At 47.0% G+C, this 25,628-nt stretch overlaps 1 protein-coding gene across 1 annotated transcript in view; it reads right to left on the bottom strand.

Annotated features, from left to right (window-relative positions):
• CRB1 (crumbs family member 1, photoreceptor morphogenesis associated) overlaps window positions 1-25,628 on the bottom strand; it is a 193,616-nt gene that overhangs the window by 35,332 nt on the left and 132,656 nt on the right. The window contains exons 7-12 of the mRNA XM_010831101.1: window positions 23,278-24,237; window positions 16,304-16,851; window positions 14,913-15,078; window positions 6,818-7,727; window positions 4,242-4,370; window positions 2-80 (exon numbers count right to left, since the gene is read on the bottom strand). Of these exons, the coding sequence (XP_010829403.1) occupies window positions 2-80; window positions 4,242-4,370; window positions 6,818-7,727; window positions 14,913-15,078; window positions 16,304-16,851; window positions 23,278-24,237 (2,792 nt within the window). The remainder of the gene's footprint in view (window position 1; window positions 81-4,241; window positions 4,371-6,817; window positions 7,728-14,912; window positions 15,079-16,303; window positions 16,852-23,277; window positions 24,238-25,628) is intronic.

The raw sequence follows: 25,628 nt of genomic DNA on the forward strand, positions 1-25,628 counted from the left end.
GGAACCCGTTCAGCAGGTCGTGACACCGGCCGCCGTGCAGGCAGGGGTCGGACGCGCACTCGTCGATGTCCTTGTCACACCTTCAAGACAGAAACAGCAGAGACCGGGCCCCGGCTCAGTACACGGGCCGTGACACAAACAGGGAGGGAGAGCTTCAGCCTCACCCACCCAGACCAGCGCAGTGGGACCGGCCAATCCCCACGCCCTTCCTGCGAGCCCGACAGCTGGGAGGCAGCCCTCCAAATGCCTTTCACGGATTTTGGTTTTAATGAAAATAATGTGTGCGCACACACACACACACACACTGTTAATTAGAATGAGAAAACTGGTGCAGATCTTTAGAAACTAAAGCAAAACGGAGCCATGCATGAGTCAATTTCAGTTTCCCTCTCAAGAGTTAGTGTGGCTGCCACCTTGTAAAAAGTTCGGTTTATTGGGGTACATGGGAACCAAGAGAGGGAGCTGTGTTTTTTCAGCTCAGCGTCTACAGAGCAGACCTCCCTGGGGCTGTGAGGGTTCTAAAGCGTCAATGTGCCAGGCGCGGGGGAAGCCCGTGAGAAGCAGAAGGTATTCGGTGTATTCTGGGGGCTTTGGGATTATTTTCCTTGGGAATTCCATTTTACACACACAATATATACACACACACACACACACACACACACACACACACACTATATATATATAAAATGCATGAGTGCTAAACAGTCATGTCCAACTTTTTGCGACCCTGTGGACCATAGCCCACCAGGCTCCTCTCTCCATGGGACTCTCCAGGCAAGAATACTGGAGTAGGTTGCCATGCCCTCCTCCTCCAAGGGACCTTTCCCACCCAGGGATCGAACCTGCGTCTCTTGCATCTCCTGCATTGCAGGCAGGCTCTTTACCACTCATTCATTTGGCTGCACCAGATCCCAGCTGTGGCACGTGGCTTCTTTGCTGTGGCTAGCGGGATCCTTAGTTGCAGCTATGGGATCTTCAGTTGCCGCCGGTGAACTCCTAGCTGCAGCACATGGGATCTAGTTCCCTGACCAGGGATCCAACCCCAGGCGCCCTGCATTGGGAGTACGGAGTCCTAGTGACTGGACCACCAGGGAAGTCCTGGAGATTCCATTTTTAACAAAAAGCCAAAGTAGATAATCAGAAGATTGCACTTGCTAATAAATTGGTTTCATAGCTAGGTTGTAATCTTTCCAAGTCCAGGTAGAACGATTTTCAAAAGCCAAAATTTTCCAAAAACAAGTGATGCCAATTCTAAGGTAACTGAAACTTTCCTCTTCCCTGGAGCACTGTCACTTTTCACCTGATTTCCATCCACCGAAATTGCTTTTCTGTGCATTCACTGATTAACTCCCCAGTCCCTTACTGAGTAGATATTGAGCACATGCCACATGCTAAAACCTCTACTGGGCCTGGGGATAGAGCGGTAACTGAGGCACCTCTCTGACTTTGGGAAATTCATACAAAATCATAGCTTCAAGAGTCTCTGCAGAGCAGCTCATAGAGGTGAAGTTCACGCCAAGCAGTTTTTCATTCCCCACCTCTGAAGAGGTAAGCATGTGCGCCTGGGTCATCCACTAATCCCCAGGCTCAAGAAATGAAGAGAGGAGGCGGTGGGTGGGGCAGGGCCTCCCCAAGGCATACAGGAAAAAAGATTTCGTCCCAGAAAAACAGCTCCTTATCCCGCTGGATACCAAGCATAGCTGGGACATTCTGTTTCCTTGCTTTGGCTCAGGCTCCCGGGCTCGAGGAGGCCTCTCTGGTTGGAGCAGAGCAGAGCTCGACGGCCGGAGGGAGCCTGCCAAGTCCTCCCTGCCCTGGGTGGGCCGGAGCATTCAGAGCATCCACCACGCACAGCCTGCCGGGGTGACGGCACAGAGCTGGAGGTCAAACCCCACGGCAGAGGAGGCGGTCTGTTAGGTGACAGCTTTCCAACGTCTCTGGGCTTCGTGGGAGCCTCACCTCCTGGTCCTTGGGAGGCTGCCCAGTGCTTTCCGCTTTTCCCCTAGTTATTCTTTCTCCGTTGCTTATCTACTTCTCTTTCGAACTGAACAGCACACAGTATACACACAACGATCATTATAAACATTATTGGAGCTTTCGTTAGAAGTGATTAATGGGCAGGGAATTAAAAAAAATAAATCCATTGCCATCTAGTGAAATAACTAAAGACAGAGAAGGACTTTGAAAGCATGGAATCCATGGAACACCTGGGGACTATTTTAGAAATTCATTTTCAGTGGAGAAGTTTATCTCGGTGAAACGATTCCTGGGAGAAGAAGGAGAACGTTGAGCTTGCTTTTCTTACCATATTTGAAATCAACAATTTGGAGGTTAAATGTCAGATACTCTTTTTTTAAAAAAAAACAAACAATGTTGGAGGAAAGGGAGACATTTACTATCAACAGGCACAACGTGCAGGCAGCAGAGAAAAATAATCCAAGGCTTTGGATGAGGTCTGTGCTGTCGTCATTAAACATCAGTTAATCAACAGAATAATAACAGTGAGCACTAAACTGTGCCATCGAGGCAGAAAGGAACCAGCACTTAAATACACAGTTCAAGCATTGTTCAAAGTTCTGGACAAGAAAATCTTTGTAGTATTTTGGAGATGGAATCGGAGGCCAACCGAATGGTCTCTGGGTTCATAATATTATTATGGTGCATGCGTGGAAAAAACCGGTGCCATGAAAAGCAGAATGTGGCTTGAGGTCACACCCCTCCATACACACAGATTCTCCAACTGCCCGTGCCGCTTAGAGCCAGCCACTGAGAGCAGACCAAGAAAGCAAGGACCAGCCTTGTCACTGAACGCTGGAGGGAGAAATGCAGGTGTGGCCACCCTGCCTGCTGTTTGCCAACATGGCCAAAGAGCTGTGTCTGTGTGGTGCCCGAAGCACTAGCTGAAAAAGAGAAATTCCAGTTAATCCAAACTGCAGTTGTCACGGGGCAAAAACGCACCCATTATTTCACTAACTGCTCTTCTGGGGAAAGTTAATTCGGTCAAAACCGTTTTGTCCAAGGTGTTGGATTGATCTACTTTGTTCAACGGAGGAAGCCTGATCCGAGAACAGTTTATCTAGCCCTGGACGGTGTAAGAGATGGAGGAGGACTCTTTCCCTTTTCTTTTAGTTGTTGCAGGTAAAGATTTGGTCACATGTTTATGCCAGAAACACCCTGGAGATGGGCAGAGGCTCTGAAGGTGGCCTGACCTGGCTGCAGGACAATCTGAATCGACAGCTGACCTCTCCCTTAACCTCTCAGCTTCAGTTTACACAAATGCAGAAGGGGATATAAAGACAATTAGAGACAGTATTTGTAGGGTGCCTGGCAGAGCGCTAGACAAATGGCCAAGAGTTTGCTCTCTGCTGTTACAGTGCGTCTTGTAGAGTCTCGGTTTGGCACCATTCTGGGGACACTGACCCCTCGGGAATCTGACGAAAGCTACCGGGTGTGCACTTTTCAGGGGGCACTAGTGGGTAAAGATCCCGCCCACCAAGGCAGGAGACGTAAGAAACGCAGGTTGGATCCCCGTGTCAGGGACATATCCTTGAGTAGGAAATCGCCGTCCACTCCAGTATTCTTGCCTGGAGAATCCCATGGACAGGAGGAGCCTGGCAGGCTACAGTCTGTGGGGTTGCACAGAGTCAGACGTGAGTGAAGTGGCCTAGCACACACACCTGCACATCTTTGCCCTTGAACTCACCTCAGCAAGTCACATGCATATACAAACATGCCTGCATTTTCAGCAAGTCGTAGATTGAAAGCAGTAATCAATTCCACGTCAACAATCCCAGCATTAGGTGCAGAGGAGACAGAGGGTTTCTCTGGGAACAGTGGAGTCATCTGGATAAGGTGCGTATACTTTTTGTGTTCTAGGTAAGTCCACGGGGCAGTCTTTAAGGTATATTTTTTTTGACCTCAACAACACCCACATTTGCATCATGTGTTAGAGTTAGTGGGAGAGAAACATGAATCCAGAAGTATTTCTAAGAAAGAAAAATATCACATTTCACATTTTTCAGAGACATATTTCCCTAGTTAAAGTCTTGGCTCATAAAGTGTCCTTGACTTTGACCTCAAGGGTAATTTTTCTTTTTTATTTTGACTCTGGCCAGACCTATACTAAAGCACAGATTTTCCTCTGGGAACTGAGACGAGAAAGCGGACAAGAAACACACTTTGCATCGTCTCACTGTTGTCCGGCCCGGAAGGGCCTCCCGTAAAGCTCTGCTGCGACTCACCGTTCCCCCGTAAAACCTGGCCTGCAGGCACATTTCATTTCTCCCTGGAACGCCGTGCAGTTGCCCCCGTTGTAGCAAGTGAGGTTGGCCTTCTCATTCCCACAGACGGTGGAGGGTAATCGGAGGTATCTAGGGAGAAAAAAGCAACAGTCACTGCGGTTCATCTTGTTCATTCCGTTCAAGAACACTTTTTTAGAAAAGTCCGCGTATCTTGTCCTTGCCAAACTAATGAGGTGCTCAGGCCGACTGAGCTACAGACGCTTAACTGTGCTGTTTTGTACACTGATCACTCTTCGGTCCACAGGTCCTGCTGGAGGGCGCTGTAAGGAGCGTGGCTATTCATCTTCCATTTCTACCCAGTGCTCATTCATGAGATAAGATCTGTGCCGGGGGGTTGGCAATAAATTTAGTGTTGGAAAGAAACTCGCTATGGCTAGATTTGCTGCTGCTTGGCTAATAAATCACATCAGGCCATAGGAAAATTGCATCTCTATAATCGTCAGGAAAGAAAGGCCAGGACTGTAGTACCCAAGCATTCGTGTGATTTCTCCGCTGCCTCTCACAGCCGAACTCCGGTTGCCCCGCCAACACTTGCTGCCCTCATCCAGTAATTCATGACTTAGCAGAAGGCAAGCCAAATGCTGTCCAGGAGGTTTGTATACAGCACTCAGTGGAAAGTACATGTGAATTCAGAGTGTGGCTCTTTTGTTTAATAACACAACTTTATATATTAAGGAATGCCTATAAAAGCCAGTACAAATTGTTAGATGCTAAGCAGAACTTTACTACCAGATAAAATCCAGGGCTGTGACGGGGCTGGTTAAAAAGACTTTAAAGTGCCTAGGTCCTTAACTACACTGTGCGTGTTGTGCATTCGATCAGATAAATAGTTAATATTCAAGAAAGATAAAATGAGTTTTATTTTGTTCTGCTCAGCAGACTGCAGCTAATACGGAGAAAGCAGTGTATGTAGTAAGTATGTCTCTTCCCACAAGAGCTAATCAATTTGCCTTTAAAAAGAAAATATCATAAGGATTTTTCAAAAGAGCCAAAAATGTCAACCAGCTTTGGAAGAGGTCAATTAGCAATGCAAATAGGAAGCTTTGTATACATCTTAACGTTTAATAAACAATTTTTGAATCTCGTTAAAAAGTACTTTTGAATCAAAACTTTACTCTTTGAAAACTTGGCTTTGATGAATTAGGCAGAAAAAAACACTGGAGCACTGGTTCCTAGGCATATATGTGTCTTTTACTTTTCCAAAGTCACCACAGCAGTACTATTAATTTTGATCCTGAATGTCTCTTGCTGTTAAGCATTCAGTTTACCTGTTGACAAATGAGTAGGTTAACTTATGAAAAGTCATGTTTTATTGGAATGTCAGTACTCAGCAGTCAACCTTGTGTCTTGCCTTCATAGGCTCTGAACAACAATATTATGGAGACAAAAATACATCTCCTTGTAGCTGTGACTACGTGTGTGTCTACCAGGAGATTTATCCAGTGAAGGCACCACCTCTGAACTACTGTAATGTCTCCAGGCTGCCAGCCCACTCCGGGCATTCTTGTCAACATCCTGGAAACTATTACTTGCTGGAAATAATAGTCTCATGTTCCTACGTGCGTGCTTAGTCACTTCAGTTGTGTCTGACTCTTCATGACCCCGTGGACTGTAGCCCTCCAGGCTCCTCTGTCTATGGGATTCTCCAGGCAAGAATACTGGAGTGGGTTGCCATGCCCTTTTCCAGGGGGTCTTCCCAACCCAGGGATGAAACCCACATCTCTCATGTCTCCTGCATTGGCAGGCGAATTCTTTACCACTGAGCCAAAGCCTATATACATATATATTACATGTACATATTTATGTATATAATTGTATTGTCCTTTGACATTTTGATTTTTATCTTACTGGTTCCCTCATTAATTCATGACAAAGTCATCAAAACATGCTCATTCTGAGAGTCATGAATTCCCATTTTGAAAACTAAACTTTAACATAGCCTTTTCAGAATTTTGTAAAGTTGACCTGCCTGAAGTGACCCAGGGCATTCTTTCAGGGGTAGGAGTCATGCTTCCTCCTGCAAAACCAGAATTCAGCTCTTGTATTGGTTGTCACTGTATTTATTTCCTGCGGCCTTAAGGCTCGGACTCCGGGGCCCATAGTTCCCGAGACATACTCTGACTGAGGTGACTGAGAAGACATTTTGTTTGAAGTATGTGGTCCAAATCCTGTAGAAAGTGCTGGCAGATGCGATCCTGTCTGCATGGGACTGAACTGCCATGGCCGTGACCACGAGCCCCCTGCTCAGCACAGCGTACGGAGTGTACCTGTGCACGTGAGCACACCTCCAGACACGCTTTATGTGGGTGTAATGCTCACGGGCCGCTCAGAAGATAAAGAATCTGCCTGCAATGAGGAGACGCAGGTTCGATCTCTGGGTCGGGAAGACCCCCTGGAGAAGGGAATGACTAACCCGCTCCAGTATTCTTGCGCGGGAAATCCCATGGACGGAGGAGCCCAGCGGGCGACAGTTCACGGGGTCGCAGAGTTGGACGCGATTAACGCTTAATGCTCACCTGCAGAACCTTCCCGTGAAATTTCCGGGACAGCGGCAAGAGTAGCCGTCGGCGTCACTCACGCAGGTAGCCCCGTTTGCACACTGGTGATGCTGGCAGTGGTCCACCTCCGACTCGCAGTTCACACCGGTGAAGCCAGGCTCACACCTGCAGTGATAGGCTGCCCCGCCGGGGGCGGAGCAGTTGCCGTGGATACAGGGGCTTGAAAGGCATTCATCGACGTGGAGCTCGCAGTGCGGCCCCGACCGCCCCGCGGGACAGGTGCAGCGGTGGGAGCTGTAGGTGTCCTCACAGCGTCCTCCGTGCAGGCAGGGCCAGGAGCGGCAGGCGTCGAGCTGCAGGCAGCCCGTCTCCACCGGAGGCCCGGAGACTTTGAGAAACCGCTCCTCCTGAGGTCTGTTCATCAAGCCACGGAGGTTTTCAAAGTAAGAGAGATAGAGGCCGCTGATTGCTATCGTGCTTAGACACCCTCGCAGGGCCCGCGTGCTGTCGCTAGCTCGGTCACCCACATAGACGTCTGTGTCATCCTTCAGGAAGCTGAGGCTCCCAGCAGCGACTGCGCTGGTCACAGGAGGCGTTTGTCCGTCCACCTCCATCTGCCACCTGGAGGCCTGGGCCCCCGGGTCTGTCATGGAGATGGTCACCTGGTACCACACGCCGTCGCTCACGGGCTGCAGACTCGTCAGACTCAGCGTGTAAAAGCTGTTGCCGCTTCGCAGTTGAAATAACAATCGGGAATCCTGAATGTGAATACGAAGGAATTCAGGCTCCTTCTCTGCGTGCAGTATGATCGCCTGGGCATCCCTCGTTCTGAAACCGAAGGTGACGTTGGTGAGCTCTCTGGTGATGTTCCCATTGCTCCTGAATATTATCTCACGGCTTTGTCCATTAAAAACAGCATTTGCGATACCTAAAGAGAGAAGGCAGTGTCAGTCAGCAACTTGACTAAACCTGTAACACTTGCTTCAGTTCAGTTGCTCAGCTGTGTCCGACTCTTTGTGACCCCATGGACTGCAGCATGCCAGGCTTCCCTGTCTATCACCAACTCCTGAAGCTTGCTCAAACTCTTTTGCTTAATTACCTTTATTAACATGAATGATCAAGACATTATTACCATCATGTATTGATTGATATGGGATAGGCACTCTGTTAGTTGTCTTTATATTAGTTTTAATACAAAGTTCTTAAATACAGGTTTATTATTAATATCATTTCTATTTTATAGAATAAGAAATTGAGATTCATAGAAGTTAAGTAATTTTTTAGTGGTCAAATGGCTAACAGTTAATGAAGACAGTGTCAAACCTGGATGGTCTGACACCAAAACCCGAATCATATATTTCTTTTCCATTGAAAGGGACTTCCCTTGTGGCTCAGATGGTAAAGCATCTGCCTCCAATGCAGGAGACATAAGTAGACACGAATTTGATCCCTGGGTCGGGAAGTTCCCCTGGAGAAGGAAATGACAACCCACTCCAGTATTCTTGCCTGGAAAATCCCATGGACGGAGGAACCCAGTAGGCTATAGTCCATAGGGTCACAAAGAGTTGGACACACTGAGCGACTTCAGTCGAATATCATTTCTATTTTATAGAATAAGAAATTGAGATTCATAGAAGTTAAGTAATTTTTTCGTGGTCAAATGGCTAATAGTTAATGAAGACAGTGTCAAACCTGGATGGTCTAACACCAAAACCCAAATCATATATTTCTTTTCCATTGAAACGCTAATACATTCCAATATTATTTTACTTTGGTTCCCACCAATAAAGCATTGATTACCCATTTTATACATCAAGAAACTAAGCACAAAGCAGTCTCAAGTCTAGCTACGGTTACACAGTAAATTAACAGTGAAGACTGGCTTCTGAGTTAGCTGACTGTGTGCTCAGTCATGTCCGACTCTTTGCAACCCTATGGGCTGTAGCCCCCTGGGCTCCTCTGTCCCTTGAATTTTCCAGGCAAGGATACTGGAGGGGCTGCCCTTTACTTCTCCAGGGGATCTTCCTGACCCAGAGATCTCACCCACATCTCTTGTGTCTCCTGTACTGGCAGGCAGATTCTTTACCACTAGTACCACCTGGGAAGCTGACCATGAGACACTTAAAAGTAGCAGTCTAAATGACTAATTTACTATCTGCAAACTCCAATTAAGTGTCCATTTACCAATCTGTGCCTAACTAAGAGTAGTATTCTGTGAAATGGGCAAAATCATACAACCATACCATCTGCTCCACTGCATGGCATGTATACACGATCACATATGACCATAGCACTTTGGAGCAATCTTATTGGGTTTTTCTATTGAAGTGTTTTATCTCTTAAGTTAGTTTATGATCTCCTTTAATACATTCTTGAGAAAACAAGAGAAAGAAGAACTGCTTCAGCTTTCCACCTAACCTATAAACCTGGCAAATTTGGATCCACTCTGCTTTCTATTCTGTTATAATAGACTGTTGTTGAGTTGCTCAGTTAAGTCCAACTCTTTGTGACCCCATGAACTGCAGCACACCAGGCTTCCCTGTCCTTCACCATCTCCCAGAGCTTGCTCAAACTCATGTCCATTGAGTCAGTGATGCCATCCAACCATCTCGTCCTCTGTCATCCCGTTCTCCTCCTGCCCTCAATCTTTCCCAGCATCAGGGGCTTTTCCTAGGAGTCGGCTCTTCCTATCAGGTGGCCCAAGTACTGGAGCTTGTATGGATGCATTGGACGTATATGGATGTTATAATGGATGCATCGCCCTTCTTCTCATCTGCATAATAACAGAAAATACATCTACTGTTCTCTGCCCCTGGCTCCTGACCCGAGGCTCCAAAAATCCTGGTGAATTCCTAAATGATGAGAGCATGGCACTGGGAGCATGTGTGTTGTAATGAGACAACTCTGCCTGGGTTCCTGAATGGAGCCTGGCTGCAGGCTGGTCATCAGGAAGACTGAGCCATGACTAGAAGCTTGAAACTCTCAGCCCCAGCCCATCCTCTAGAGAAGGACGAGGTTGGAAAATGGGGTTAATAATTATTCATGCCTACATACAGAAGCCTCCACAAAACCCCGAAAGTATGGCATTCAGAGAGGTTCCAAGCTGTTCAACACAGGTACACTGGGACGGCCACGCACCCCATCTCCTCGGGACAGAAGCTCCTACACTGAGGACCCTCCCAGGCCTCGCCCTGTGTATCTCCTCATCCAGATGTCCATCTGGGGCCTTTGCAGATCTTTCAATAAGCTGGTAAGCCAGTAAGTGTTTCCCAGAGTTCTGTGAGCTGCTCTCGCAAATTAACTGAACCGAGGTGGGGATAGCGGGAATCTCAGATTTACAGCTGATTGCTCAGAAGCACGAGTGACAACCTGGACTTGCGGTTGGCATCGGAAACGGGGTGGGGGTCTTCTAGCAGGACCAAGCCCTCGGCCTGTGAGACCTCACACTATGTCCGGATAGACAGAGTCAGAGTTGCACTGAACTGTGATAACTTGAGGACACCCAGCTGGTGCTGCAGAATTGCCTGGTCAGGGGGAACCTGCACACATCAGGTGTCAGAAATGTTGTCAGTGGGGTCCTAGTGTCAAAGTCAAGGGGAATCACACAGGAGGGGGACCGCTGGGCTTTCCCTAGTCGGGTGGGAAGCTGTAGGTTTTCCTGCACACACCCAAGTTCAGCTCTCACAGCCATGCCTCGGGTCCCCTTCATCTCCACCTTCTTCATGGAACCTCCCCCTGTACTGCATCATCATTTTCCCTCCCCTTCCTTCATTTCCCAGCAGTGCACAAATAGGCTGCAATTGCACATGAAAACCTGAGTCCTACCCTGACTTCCACCTACCCTCTTGCATTTTTATTTCTCTAGTTCCTTCTCTGGCAAAGCTTTTTCCGAATAGTTTTATATTCACCTTGTCTCCACTTTCTCATCTCCCATTTTGCTTTTTAACATCTTCCACTGAGACTTTGGTTCCCATCACGTCACTGAAACCACTCTTGTCAAGGTCACGGAAGCATCAGTGTGACCCGATCCAACAGGCAACTCTCTATGCTCATTGTCTTCCAGCTTTCAGTAGAAATGAACCTCACAGCACTGTCTTTTGCTCACATGTGCAGCACCACACCCAACCTCGAACACTTCATATACAGACTCTTCCAGCTATTCCTCAGTGTTCTGGTTTCTACTGCTCTGCAGAGCAACGTACCAACCATTCCTGAGCCTGAGACCCCACTGCTTACCATCACGTCTAGAAAGATGCCCCAAGTCCCACACACGGCGGACAGAATTTTCTGTGGCCCAGCCCCTGACCGACTCTCCAGTGCCATTTCCGGCCATTCTTCCTCGTTCACGTGCTACAGCCACAAAAGCTTCCTGCTGTTTCTTGAAGACAACGCGCTTGTTCACAAAGCGTGTCTTTTACCCTTGCTGTTACTTAGACAGGATATTGGCCCCTGCTGGTCCCACATCCACCTCTTTCTCAACATAATGTGTGCTCAAATGTCACCTCCTCTAAGAGGGTTTCCCAGCCTGTCCAAGTGTTTCCGTCCCAAATCCACTCTCCTTTCAATTATTCTGCTTGATTTTCTCCATAGCATCTTCTAACTACTTGAAATTGTTAAATTTTCTTTAACAATCCAATTAAAAATAAACAAAATAAAAAATATAATAATGTAATAGTAGTGAAAGTGTTAGTTGCTCAGTCACGTCTGATTCTGTGCGACCCTCTGGACTGTAGCCCACCAGGCTCCTTTGTCCATGGAATTCTCCAGGCCAGAATACTGGAGTGGGTTGCCATGCCCTACTCCAGGGAGTCTTCCCAACCCAGGGATCAAACTTGGGTCTCCTGCATTATGGGCAGATTTTTTATATAATATATAAAATATACATTTTATATAATAATATATAAAATACTCATATTTTATATATAATACATAATAATAATAAAATAAGTAAAAAGTTTCCTACTTGTTCCTGGTCTTTCCTCACTAGAACGTGAACTTTTACGAGATCTTAGACATTCTCTGTCTAGGTTCTCACTAAGCCTTGTGCCTGGAACACTGCCTGGCATACAGTATGTGCTCAGTAAATATTATTAAATGAATAATATATGAAAGTAACTCAGTCCTTAATTCCGAAAAGTGAGATAATGATTAGAAACCTCAGCATGAGTAAATTCAAGTGGATTATTTGACGGGATTAACATTGCTCTTGATTTTATTGCTTTTGACTGTGGTGGATCTTTTTTTTTTTTCCCAGCCAGGTTGCGATTAGGGAGGAAAAGAGCAAGAAGTGTCTCATTACATGCTTTAACATGTAACATGTTAACATACAGGTTAACATGACAAACCTCATTATTCCTCCAGCTCCTGAAGGAAGGGTGGCGTGTCATGCTGCGTAACTTGTCTCACGGACATGCTGACCGTGCAGATGTCACTCCTTGTTGTCTGAGTTAGAACCGCCGTGCAGGTACTATTTATACTCTGCCCTTCCTTCAGGGAACTTTATCATAATAAACACGTCTCTATCTAAGGTGGGTTGTAATTTTTAAGTCTCTCTTTTGATAGGACGCACAGATAGAAACAATTAGGTACTAAAGGCGAATTTGGGTAGTTACTCTAGCAGCACTATCTTCTCAGCACATCTCACTCAAAAAACATACCATATGGTCACGAGATCACATACAACAGAGAGAAAGTGATCTAGGGGTGATATCTGTTGGATAGGAAAAGTTCACCCCTTCTACTGATTTCCCTCCCCCCCTCCTTTATTAAGATAGATCATATGTCAAAAATGTTTGAGACTCTGTGAAAGATCAGAGGCAAACTTTCTCCTCTCTCTGCAGAGGCAACACCTAGCAATGAAGAGCCCTCCATGCCTTTCTGAGGCATCCAAGTCCTTCACGTGAAGACAGAGGCAACAACACTCACCCGGGGTGTGGTTCTCACACCGCCACTGTTTTTAGAAACCTTTTCTTGTTTCCCTATGAAGGCATTCAGAATGATTTAAACCCTTTTGTAGAACATAACTGGGACAAACAACTTTAGTACTTCCATCAAAAGAGTAATAATGAAATGAATAAGTAGTAAACTATTTTAAGCAAGCAATTCAGAGTGTCGAGCAAGGCAAAAGGTGGCATTAAAATTCTGCGTCATATCTGAGGCCTGACCTCATTCTTTATGCAAATTCATCATGCTTTATTCATGTGTGTAGCATGCGTTCATGTGCGTGTGTGCTAAGTCGCTTCAGTCGTGTCCCACTCTGTGCAACCCCATGGACTGTAGCCCACCAGGCTCCTCTGTCTATGGGGTTCTCGAGGCAAGAATACTGGCGTGGGTTGCCATGCCCTCCTCCGGGGATCTTTCCACCCCAGGGACTGAACCTGGGCCTCTTATGTCTCATTGGCACATGGGTTCTTTCCCACTAGCGCCCCCTGGAAAGCCCCACGTGTAGCACATTATTTCTTAAATCTGAAACATGAGGGTATGTGTATTCTCCAAGAAAAGCTCCCCAAGTATATACACAATGCAATACATTTCACACGTCACCTGAGAAGTTGATATATCATCTTAAAATACATAAACATCAAAAGTAAATATAAACTTGTCCTCAGTCACTTTGAGGCTCAGTTGTTGTTAACAGGCCTGAGGGCCATCTACCCTCTAGCTCCAGACTACTATTTTAGTTCATTGTTTTACAAGGTATTTTATATATTTTTAAACTTGTATGCAGGCAATGTGCTTTAAGTCTAGAGCAGTTAAGTGAAACTATTGAGTTAAATTGAAGAAAACAGATATTCATTAAACAAGTATTTGCTGACAGCCTCCCATGTGTTTGGCAGTATTCTAAACGCTAGGAGTAAAGTAGAAACCAGAGAGAATGCCTCCTTCTCTTTCGAAGCATATATTCCACTGAGGAAAAGATGACGAGCAAGTGAACAAATACCTATAAAACGAAACACCCAAGGATGATAAGAGCCACGAAGAAAAATGAAGCTGCAGAAGGGGGCGTTTGGGTAGGAAAGGGGATGAAGAGAAGAGGCAGCCTGTGGAGCTGTGGGCTGGGAGGGTTCAGGGTAGAGGTGGTGGTGGGGGGAGCCTGACTGATGGGGTGAAGGCAAGAACACTGGACAGTAAGACGTGAGGAGCACGTGGAGGCCAGCTCCCGGAGGGGTTCTCCCACCAGGAAAGGGGGGAACATGGGAGGCAGCTGGTGGGGATGGCGGGGGGCAGGGATCATCCCCCAAGGGAATCAGGGGAAATAGTTTGTGACGAGGATTTGACAGTATGTTTATATGCTGGTGGGAGAACTGATGATGCTGCTGGCGGGCGAGAGAAAAATTTCAGAAGCAAAATCACTGAACGAGGCAAAGAGACGAGAGTTGAGTCCAAACGTGAAGGGTGGCTACAGACTGAACTGCGCATTGTCTCAAGTAAAAGAAAAGGCAGACCATGATCACTGTGTCGCCAGCACGTAGACATGTCAGAATTGTGAGGAGAGCATTCAGCTTGCTGACACTTGGGAAACTGCTGAGTGGTGCTGCATTTGGGCAGGAGAACTGCTCCGACTGAGGGAAATACTCACTGCACACAGGAACTGAGTGCTTAACGTGTTCGGCTGTCTACACACAAGGTCGTACAACGATCACACACACACACACAGATTTATCTGCTCTTCCAGCAGACGTTTTATCCTTGTTTTACAGAGGAAGCCTTGGATTATGGAGGCAGGAGAGCCACTGGAGGCCTCATAGCTAACCGATGGCAACAGGCTCACTCTGGTGCTTTTGCTCTGCATAATCAGCAAGGAGGAAAGAAAAGCCAAATATCAGCCTTATCTTTCTCTAGAAATCAGCCTTACACGATCCAGGATGTAGGTCTGGAGTTGCTATGGCCACCATCTCCCCACCCCCCCGAAACCCAGGGGCGGGATATGTCATGAGGTTACCCTGGTTGACTACACTCGTGTTAGGCTGGTTACACCACCCCTCATGCTGGGGGAAGCAACCACAAGCTTCTCTGCTGAGCTGGGTGTATCTGTGCTCTTCTTCTGGGCTGACTCATCGACCAACTGAAACGCCCAACTGGACTGGATGGTGAGAAGTTAAACTGCACCTACATTCGAAGCCTCGAGGCAGCCGCAGGCACTGGGCGCCGGGAGGACACGGGCCGAGTTCACACCAGCGCAGCTCCTGGCAGGCCTTCCCGGCTGTGTTCACAGGGCAGGAGCAGGAGAAGTCGTCCCACAGCGGGTAGCAGATGCCTCCATGGTGACAGGGGTTGGGCTGAGTAGACAGTAAATCACAGGCGTAAGGAGCTCTGGCAGGTAAATGCGGAAAGGAGCCAAGCGAGACCCCGAATCTGTTCATGTTAACTTCCTACTTATTTACGTATCGAACATTTTTATATCTGTTGGCTGGTAAGTAGAATAAAACTTACTGCTACCATCAAAAGGAAAAGGGAAATAAATAAAAATATATAATATTGATCTCCTGTAGCACAAGGGAGATTTTCAAAGGTGTAATAATAGTCTCTATAATTTACAAATTACCAAACACTTTCAATGACACTAATGATCTTTTGAGTTAGAGACTTTACCTCTCGTTTCTCCTGGTGAGGAAACTGAGGTCCCTTTCATTGTCCAAGATCCTGTGTGTGCTTTTGTGCCTGCTTCAGTTGTGTCTGACGCTTTGCCACCCCATGAACTGGAGCCCACCACGCTCCTCTGTCTATGGGGTTCTCCAGGCAAGAATGCTGGAGTGGGTTGCCATGCCCTCCTCCAGGGTATCTTCCCATCCCAGGGATTGAACCTGGGTCTCTTATGTCTCCTGCATTGGCAAGTGGGTTCTTTACCAGGGAGCCACCTGGGAAGCCCTTCCAAGATCCTATCAAAAGCCAAACGGTGAAGCTGGTACTTAGATCCTCTGGGTCCCCATAGAGCGACACCTCTGCCCTCCAGGAGCCCCACCTCTGAATCAGAAACATACTGTTATCATCTGAGTCCTCACAAGGTTGCTCACAAAGTAATCAAAACAGAAGCACTGACAAAGGAATCTCTGAGAGCTCCATCTGCACTTATGTCCATCACTCTATTAACATGTCATCTGGGGACTTCCTGGTCCGTGGTGGTCCAGTGGTCAAGACTTCACCTTCTAAAACATGTGGTGTGGGTTCAATCCCTGGTCAGGGGATCAAGATTCCACATGCCTTGAGGCCAAGAAACCAGAGTATAAAACAGAAGCAATATTGTAACAAATTCAATAAAGACTTTAAAAATGGCCCACGTCAAAAACAATCTTAAGAGACATTAAGGAGAGGGTGGGATGATTTGAGAGAATAGCACTGAAGCATACATATCACCATATGTAAAACAGTGACAGCTGGATGCATGACGCAGGGAACCCAAAGCTGGTGCTCTGGGACAGCCTGGAGGGGCGGGAGGGGTGGGGTGGGAAGGGGTTCAGGAGGGAGGGGACACAGCGCGGACAGGGTCCGTGTGAGTAATCCTACCTCACACAGGTTGTCTCCGGGGCAGCCTTCGGTCACATTGACAAGAACGGCACTGTGGGCTGCGCTGCTCGTTGGATTTGGGAAGAATTCCAGGTTCTCGTTGTTTAGCCTCATATCTTGGATACAGCCTTTGAAGAATCCACCACTAACCTCAGTCTCTCGCCTGTCAGGCAGTCCACCAACGTAGAGGACATCTCCTCTTTGGAGTTTCCACGTAGGAGCAGGAAGAAATCCTAGATTTTGTGACGACTGATACAGTTCAATTTTATTTGGCTTGATTTTCAAAGATACCAAGCGGACATTTCCGTCGCTGAGAACAAATGTTACTAGTAATTTGGGAGAACCTGGAGTCAGCATCGCTAGCCTGCCATGCTCTAGCCAGACACGGAGGTACTGGTAAGTGCCGTTTCCTAGAGCTAGGAGCAAGCCGGCCGGACGGCGTGTTCGAACAAACATGGAGAGTGTGAGGTCCTCTTCGTAATCCTTGTTGAGATGAAAAACAGCATATCCAGGAGAGTCATCTTGGCCAAATCTGCCTGCCACATACTCTTTAATATCAAGACAGAGGAGGAAAAACCAAGAAGAAACATCTTAAGATTCACAAGTAAAAAAGCAGCAAAAGATTATACACACACACACACACACACATACACACACACACACACACACACACACATATTGCAATGCATATATGTTGTTGTCTCTTCACTCAGTCGTGTTCAACTCCTTTGCAACACCATGGACTGTAGCCCGCCAGGTTCCTCTGTCCATGGGATTTCTCAGGCAGGCAAGAATACTGGAGTGGGTTATCTTTTCTTTCTCCAGGGGATCTTCATGACACAGGGATCGAACCCATATTTCCTGCATTGTCTGGTGGATTCTTTGCCACTGAGCCACCAGGGACACCCATAATGAATATACACACACACACACACACACACACACACACACAAATACAGCCATATTTTTTAAAGTTCATGACAGATTTATTCAATAGAATGACAATTTAACCTGACTTTCTGAACTTGTGGGTTTACTTTATTCTGAAAATTAGATTTCAGTGTATAGTTTATAGTTGAGGTCCACTGATCACAAGGAGGAAGAGAAGATTTCTGCACTGATGAATCTCCACGCCTCCTCCTCACTGCCCTGAAGAGGTGGGACTAAAAGAAGGGAGACCAGACAGTACCCTGCTCCAGCTTGGCTCTGAGAAGTCTGGGGGGAAAGAGCTCTTCCTCCAGGACATGTAAGCAGGCTATTTGAGCAATCATTGTCTTTGCTATATGGGGAGCATCCTCAAGCAAGTGGCATTAAACCTAATTATTCCTTGCAAAGGACGGAAATCAAGAATTAGATTGGCAAATCCTCGCTTGGGAAGATAGCCCTGACAATAATAGGAGATGAGGCAGTTGAACAAAGGAAGAGGAGGACTCTTCCTCCTGTCATCCTTGGTGGGTAAAGAAAGGTGTGGAGCTCACAGAAGTTGGACTCAATCCAAAAGCTGAGTTTTGAACTCACCCAACATTTCCTGTGGACAGAGAGGTTTCTAATGCACGGACGTGGTGACACTATGGATGTGCCTCACCACAAGAAAACCCTTGAGGAGCATGAAAATGAATGGACGCGGACCTTCAGAAGCATCGATGATACAGTAGAAACAAAAGTTTTCGTACTCCTAAAGCTTATGTTCCAGCTGGGTAGAGGTGATGCGGTATGTCAGGTGGTGACAGGTTCTTCGGTATAAAATAAGTCAAGCAGACAACGGGATTAGAGAGAGCTGGGGGTGGGAGTGGAGCCAGCATTTTAAATGGAATCGTCAGGGAAGAGCTCTGAGAAGGTACTATTTGAGCAAAACCCCAAAGAAAGGAGAGATATTATTGCAGAAATACAGGAAAGAAATGACACTGGCTTAGATCAGTGGTCATGGTGGAGATGGGGAGAAGTGATCAGATTCTGGAAATGTTTTGGTAGGACCAACAGGATCTTCTGGGGCAAGTTCATCTCCAAGGTGTTTGGTCTAAGTAACTAGAAGCATTGAATCTCCATTTGCAGAGATGGAGGAGAAAACAGGAGGAATGGGTTTGGGTTGGAAGGAATGGGATTCCATATTAAATTTAAGATGTCCTATTAGATATCCAGGTGGAAGTGTCTAGTCAGCAGTTAGATACAGAGGTTCAGGGAAGACATTTGGCGCGAGCCATAGTAATTTTGGATTTTCCAGTGTACACATGGCTTTTAAAGCCATGAGACTAGATGTGATCACCAAGAACATGAATCTAGAGAGAGAAGAGGTCCAAGAACTGAGCCCTTAAGCATCAGACATGTGGACGTAAAGGAGCCGATAAATGAATACTGCTGCTACTGCTGCTAAGTCACTTCAGTCGTGTCCAACTCCGTGCGACCCCATAGATGGCAGCCCACCAGGCTCCCCCGTCCCTGGGATTCTCCAGGCAAGAACACTGGAGTGGGTTGCCATTTCCTTCTCCAATGCATGAAAGTGAAAAGTTAAAGTGAAATCGCTCAGTCATGTCCGACTCTTAGTGACCCCATGGACTGCAGCCTCCCAGGGTCCTCCATCCATGGGATTTTCCAGGCAAGAGTACTGGAGTGGGGTGCCATTGCCTTCTCTGGATAAATTAATAAGATAGAAAGAAAACCCAGAGAGTGATACCCCCAAGCCTAGGGAAGGAAGGGTTTTCAGGAGGAAAGTAAAAGAAAAGTAAAGCGAAAGTGAAAGCCACTCAGTCATGTCTGACTCTTTGCGACCCCATGGACTATACAGTCCAGGAATTCTCCAGGCCAGAATACTAGAGTGGGTAGCCTTTCCAATCTCCAGGGGATCTTTCTAACCCAGGGATTGAACCCAGGTCTCCCACATTGCAGGTGGATTCTTTCTCAGCTGAGCCACCAGGGAAGCCCAAGAATACTGGAGTGGGTAGCCTATCCCTTCTCCAGCCAATCTCCCTATAACAGGAGTTGAACTGGGGGTCTCCTGCATTGCAGGTGGATTCTTTACTAGCTGAGCCACCAGGGAAGCCTTTCAGGAAGAGGGGGTATTCAACTGTGGTAATGGTTGCTGAGCAGTCAAGGCAGGTGAGGACTGAAAATTGACTGCTGAATTTGGCAACCTGGAAATCACTGATGCACTAGACAAGGGCATCACCTTAAAGATATTGCCATCTTCAAGTCTTCGCATCCCCATCCTACCAGAAAAATGGCATATTCTACCACATTTAAATGATGTCATATGGTTCCATTAAAGCTTGAACAAAGGTGAGACATATTTTAGTTTAGCTGAACTACAGTGAAACTTGCTCCGGCAACCACCGTGTTTGAAGACCTCCTGCATAAAAGGCTTCATTTTCAAAATTTCATCTCGATTTCTTACAGGATCATTACAGCTGGAATCTGCATTTGGAGACCACCCGCTCCAGCGAGCTACAGGTGGCTTTCAAAGCGCGCCGTTAGATGTAACAGTCCGTTTGAAGAGGCTAACATCTCTGAACACACAGCAGCGCTTTCATGTGAGATAAAATGTTTAATAAGGAAAGCTGGCTCTTGAAGTTCCCGAGGTTTGGGAAAATGCACAGAATCGCTCAGCTCAGGGGTGGTCCCCGCTGGTCATCCTGGGACGCCTATGGCATCACTTTGTGGATCCAGATTAAAAGCACAGAACACAGAGCGGTTGCTTTCTCTCAGAAGCTTGACTCTTCAGCAGTCCTGTTCTCTTCAGAAGTCACAAGCACATAGTCAGAGCACGTGATTCAGTACATGATTTTAGAAGCACCTGACGCCACACGTGACTCGTCTGGGGACACGGGAAGAATGATTCTCGTACGTGTTGTTGACGTGTCCTGGAGAGGGGTGACAAATACGGCTGAAAAGTAACTTCAAGTCTTAATGATTGATGGACTGCAACAAGAAGAAATGTATTGAGAATAAATAAAAGCCACTTGGGTCTAAACGCCCTTCACTGGTTTAGGGTGGAAGAAGCAGAACTCTGCAACACCATCGGTGAGAACAGCTCAAAGTGAGCCTATCACAGAATGCGGCTGCCCAAAGGTCAATGTGGTCTTAGGCTGCAGAATAGAAGAACGTTCTCCAGAATGAGAAGGTCACAGTCCCATGGCACTCTGCATTCTCCGACTCATCTAGGAGCCAGATAAGCACATTTATTCCCAAGCAAGCAAGCAGCCGACGGAGGGGCTGAAAACAAGCCCCTGAGGAAAGCATTGGAAGAACCTGGGTGTGTTCAGCATGATAGGCATGATGGCCTCGACAGTACAAGACTTGTCTCCAAATATTTGAGTTCTCATGGAGAACACATGTAAGCAAGATTGGCATTGGCTTCAAGAGTTACAATGCAGCCAATGAATGGAAGGGGAGGTCATCCTACACTATTTCAGGACCAAGAAACAACTTTTAGGGGATTTCTGGGAAGATGGAGGATGAAAGCGTTCTCACGCCTGGTGCTGCATAAGCAGAGTTCTGGGCCACTACACTTGGCACGCACAGCTGTAAGAAACTCAGTCATGGAGTGAAGGACATCCTATGCCTAAGAAGCTCTAATTCCAAGAGGGTAAGAGTCTCAAAGTTTAGGTGTATAACTGAAGATAAAACATATGTCAATTGCCTCTGTTAATGAAACATCCTCTAGAAGGAATGAGATCAGTGACACGTTATACTGAACAGTATCTTGGAAGCTCCCCGTTCCTGGACACAGCCAGGATGACAAGATAACACTGATAAGGAGCATTAAAAAATGATGCCAAAGGAATCATGTCTATGCTTCTAAGTGTCTAAGCGTAGACACTTGCAGACAAGTTTTGAGAAAATTTTCTCTGAACTCTTCTTATTGTGAGATACTTGATTATTTTTAAATGATCAGCTTTACAATACAGGAAGCCCCTCTGTCTTCCCTGTGTATTCAGCCAGCTAAATTCTCCCTCCAGTCTGTCTGTTCCTTGCAATGGGTACCATGTTTGGGAAACACTGAGCTGGGATCAAGACCTGGGTGAAGTTCCCCTTGTACTTTTTAGCACATCTCCCCGCTCCTGAACGTCTGTGCACAATGACAGAAAGGTTCCAGGTTGCCCCATATAGCTTGCAAGCATCTTCTGTGATGGGATAAACTCCCCAGCAGACATTCCTCAAAGATGACAGCAAATACAGGGCATTTTGGGGCTTCCCAGGTTGCACTGGTAGTGAAGAATCTGCCTTCCAATGTAGGAGACTTAAGAGATGCGGGTTTGATCCCTGGGTCGGGAAGGTCCCCTAGAGGAGGGCATGGCAACCCACTCTGGTGTTCTTGCCTGGAGAATCCCATGGACAGAAGAGCCTTGCGGGCTACAGTCCATGGGGTCACAAAGAGTGAGACACGACTGAGCGGCAGAAAGCACACAAGGATGCTTTGGATTTATGACTAAGAGGTGATATCCGAAATATAACTTTTCTTAAACTTATACCAAGAATTTCAGAAAGAGAAGACTTTACAGAATTTACTCCCTAAGGAGACATCTTCTGAAGCTTTTTCATGAGGATTAACCAGTTTCAAATAGTGAAGGGGTGGGGGCAGCAGGGTAGGGGAGAAGGAACTTGGAGGAAGACAGGGGACAGGTACCCAACTCAGGAACTGGGTTTCAAGACTGTGAGTTTTCCAAGTTGGAAAAAAATAAAGCAAACCAGAACCCACGAGACTGGCATCTCTTGAATCTATTTACCAGGACAGTTAGCATCACTGCAGTCAGTAGTAACCTCGTGGGTCACTGCACTTGGAAGCTGGTCAAAATGACTCAGCATCTGTTTGTTATTTTGTATATGTAGGAAAAATATTGCCTTGGGTCAATTAGATTTTTCTTCAAAAACTGAACATTGCTGCAGTATAATTTCTCCCTTTCTCCTTTAAAAAAAATCTCAAAACAACTTGCCATTCCATTTAAAATATTACTTAGAGCTAGTAGATGCCAGACCTCATTGTCAAGCAGGTCCGTGATTTGTAATGAATATTGTGGTCAGGGGGAGACCCATGAATAGTGTCTAATAATTCTCAGCCCTTCATACATGGAGTAGGGTATAGACCAAGGCTGGTTTCAATTTCACTTCATATAAAGCACAGAAGACTATTTACCAGATGTCGTCCCTTTTCAAATAACTCTCAAATCTTGGGGTGAATTACAGCTTACTTCAAAGCAGTCTGTTGCAATTACCTTTCCGACATTTTCAGTGCAAAAGAATCATAATAAAAAGAAACAGGTATATATTGATCACTATCAACAGCGATCTTTGGAACGATGTCAGAAGTAAGGCCTTTGAAGTGCATTTCAAACTCATCTGCTGGAGAAATTACATCAATTAGTTTATGGCATCTACCCAGTTTCCATGTTGTTACTTTTTAAAAATATTTTCTTTCTTGGACACGTAAGTAGAATACCTGTTTTCTCCAATGCAACTCTTAAAAATACACCTTTGAATAAAATTGGTGGTTTATAAAAGTGCTAAACTGAGGCACGATTTTGGAGCAAGTGTGAACTGCATAGAAAGGGGGGCAAGAAAGTAACTGTTTCTTAGGAAAGAAACTCCTACTACGCACGAGCCACTGAGCTATACGCACGAGCCATTGAGCTAGGACTTGGTATTGACTAGTTTCATGGCCTATTCTTCAAAAAGACTGCTTCCCTTTCAAGTAAAATATACAATAAATTTCTGATACACCACAAACGATAAGATTGTAGCAGCATTCTGTAAACACCAAGAAGGAAACCCGCTTGGATGGGAGCTGTGGGCTTAGTTTTCGCTTCTCTGCGTGGCTGAAACCCTGGCGTGGGACGCATTCACTGAGACGGAACTAGTGCACCCCCCCAGCCTCTTCTGTTTCCCGTCGGTGGGCAGCCAGCAACAGCGTCCTTTGGGGTCATCACCGCCAGCAGCAGCCTGGCCATTAAGCCCCCGGCCCACCCAGCCCCCAGCCCCCTCACCTCCATGACAGCTGCGGCCGCGGTAGGGCCTGTAGCACTCACACCAGTGACCGAGCCACAGGTTGAGGCAGCGTCCTCTGTTGCGACAAGGCTGGCTCTCACACCAGTCCTTTCGGGCGCAGCCTGCCTTGACGTTCAGAGACTGGTCAGATGAGACGTTCTCTGCGGTGATGGCATTCGAGTCCAGGTGCACGTCTTGGAGGCAGCCTACGAGCGAAGGTGCGGATGGTATCCTATAGACGTTAAGCAGAGCATCACCACTGTGGGCTCTTCCTTCTGGCAAACCCCCCAAAAAGGAGTTCTGGAGAGCACACGCTGATGACCCATCACTTTCAAATGGAGAAGGAGCCCTAGCAACGCATGTCCCCATGCAAGAGTCGTCGCGCAGGGCCAGGGTCACAGCCTCTGCAAACGTCGCCTCCACCGCATGCCACCCTCCGTCGCTGGTGTCGTGGGGGATGAGCAGGACCACCTTCGGCCGATCGCTGACTTGAACGGTCAAGTGGACAAAGCCAGCCAGCACCTCCAGCATCACAAACGCGTCCCGGTCACCCCGGAAGAGCAGCAGGGCCGCCGGCTGGACGGTCTGGAACCTGAGGGCTACAGTACAGCCTGAGTCCTGGGCCAGAGCTGAGCCACTTGAGGCCCACAGGAAGCCACTGCCCAAAAAGGACAGCGTGGTGACGGTTCCACACCGTGACCCGGTGTAGCCAGGGGGGCACAGGCAGTAGAATCCGTGCTGGCCGTCGTGGACGTGGGGGACGCACGTTCCGTTGTTTAGACACGGATGATCAGCACAGCCCAGGAGAATATCAGAGCAGTCCCTGCCTCCAAAGAAGACTCCAGAATGGGGATCAAATGGGCAGTGGCAAGTGTAACCCTCAGGTGAGTTCTTACAAGTGCCCCCATTGCGGCAAGGGCTGGACGAGCACTCATCCACGTCCTCTTCACAGTGGACTCCTGTTCAAGGACAGAGAACAGACCTGAGTTACATACAGTCAGATCGAACACAGACACCTCACATCATCCTCATGTGGAATCTTGCGGAGGGGCAGACGGGCTCACTTTTAGGGCTGTAACAGAGAGAAGTGTGAATCATGATCGAGGGTATGATCATTCTGCCTGTGAGTTGCGTGGAAGTGCCGTCACAGCAAGCCTGGAATTCTTCCTCTAGAAATCGGCTCCTTGCCATGTAGAGTGGCTGACTCAAATTATCACCGACAGACACATATGTGACACTGAATTTTTTTTAAAGAGAGAGACTGCTATTGGGATCAAATCTAGACACAAACTATTTGTTTGGGGACTTAATTCCCAGATATGGTTTATGCCGCCATGGGCTGCTAATTTCACTCTGTTCTACTTGGGAACAGCAATCTGCCTTCTCCATTTTTGGCAACTCCCCATAATCCCTAGCAGCTTCCCCGGTGGCTCAGATGGTAAAGAATCTGCCTGCCAATGCAGGAGATGCGAGTTTGATCCCTGGGTCAGGAAGGTGCCCTGGAGGAGGGCATGGCAACCCACTCCAGTATTGTTGCCTGGGAAATCCCATGGACAGAGGAGCCTCGCCAGCTACAATCCACAGGCTCGCAAAGAGCTGGACACGACTCAGCAACTAAAGAACAAGAACATAATCCCTAGACCAACAGACAGTGCAGACGCCTCTCTCTGCAGAGGCTTCTGAGGAGAATAGAGGATCCCCTCTCCTGCTCACCAGGATTCTAACATAAACTGTGAAAACTATCCAACAACAAGCCCTGGCCTCTAGCTTCTTCACTTTCTTTTACTCTTCTTCCTGACTCTCAAGTCAAAAAAAATTTTGATACCTAATTAGAGAACTCATTAAATGAATTCTATTAGAAATCATTTAATCCAAGTAACAAAAAGAAACATAACACTTTGTGAGAGTGATGGTTGCAGCTTTTTACAGAAGTTCCAATGCACAAATGCTGCTAACAGAAACTGACATGTGTGTAGCACTTACACAGTTTTGCCAACACCGTGACCCACATTGTGCGTCTGTACTTACTGAAAGGTCCAGGTAAGGTAGTGAGCAGGTTACATTTACTTTTTGTGTCTAGGTTTTCTGACCTACAAAACAGGGTTAATAATAGTACCTGCAGCATAGTTCAGTTCAGTTCAGTTGCTCAGTCGTGTCCGACTCTTTGCAACCCCATGAATCGCAGCATGCCAGGCCTCCCTGTCCATCACCAACTCCCAGAGTTCACTCAGACTCACGTCCATCAAGTCAGTGATGCCATCCAGCCATCTTATCCTCTGTCGTCCCCTTCTCCTCCTGCCCCCAATCCCTCCCAGCATCAGAGTCTTTGCCAATGAGTCAACTCTTCGCA

This window comes from Bison bison, unplaced genomic scaffold (genome assembly GCF_000754665.1).
Source record: "Bison bison bison isolate TAMUID 2011002044 unplaced genomic scaffold, Bison_UMD1.0 scf7180017864524, whole genome shotgun sequence".
Lineage (NCBI taxonomy): Eukaryota > Metazoa > Chordata > Mammalia > Artiodactyla > Bovidae > Bison > Bison bison.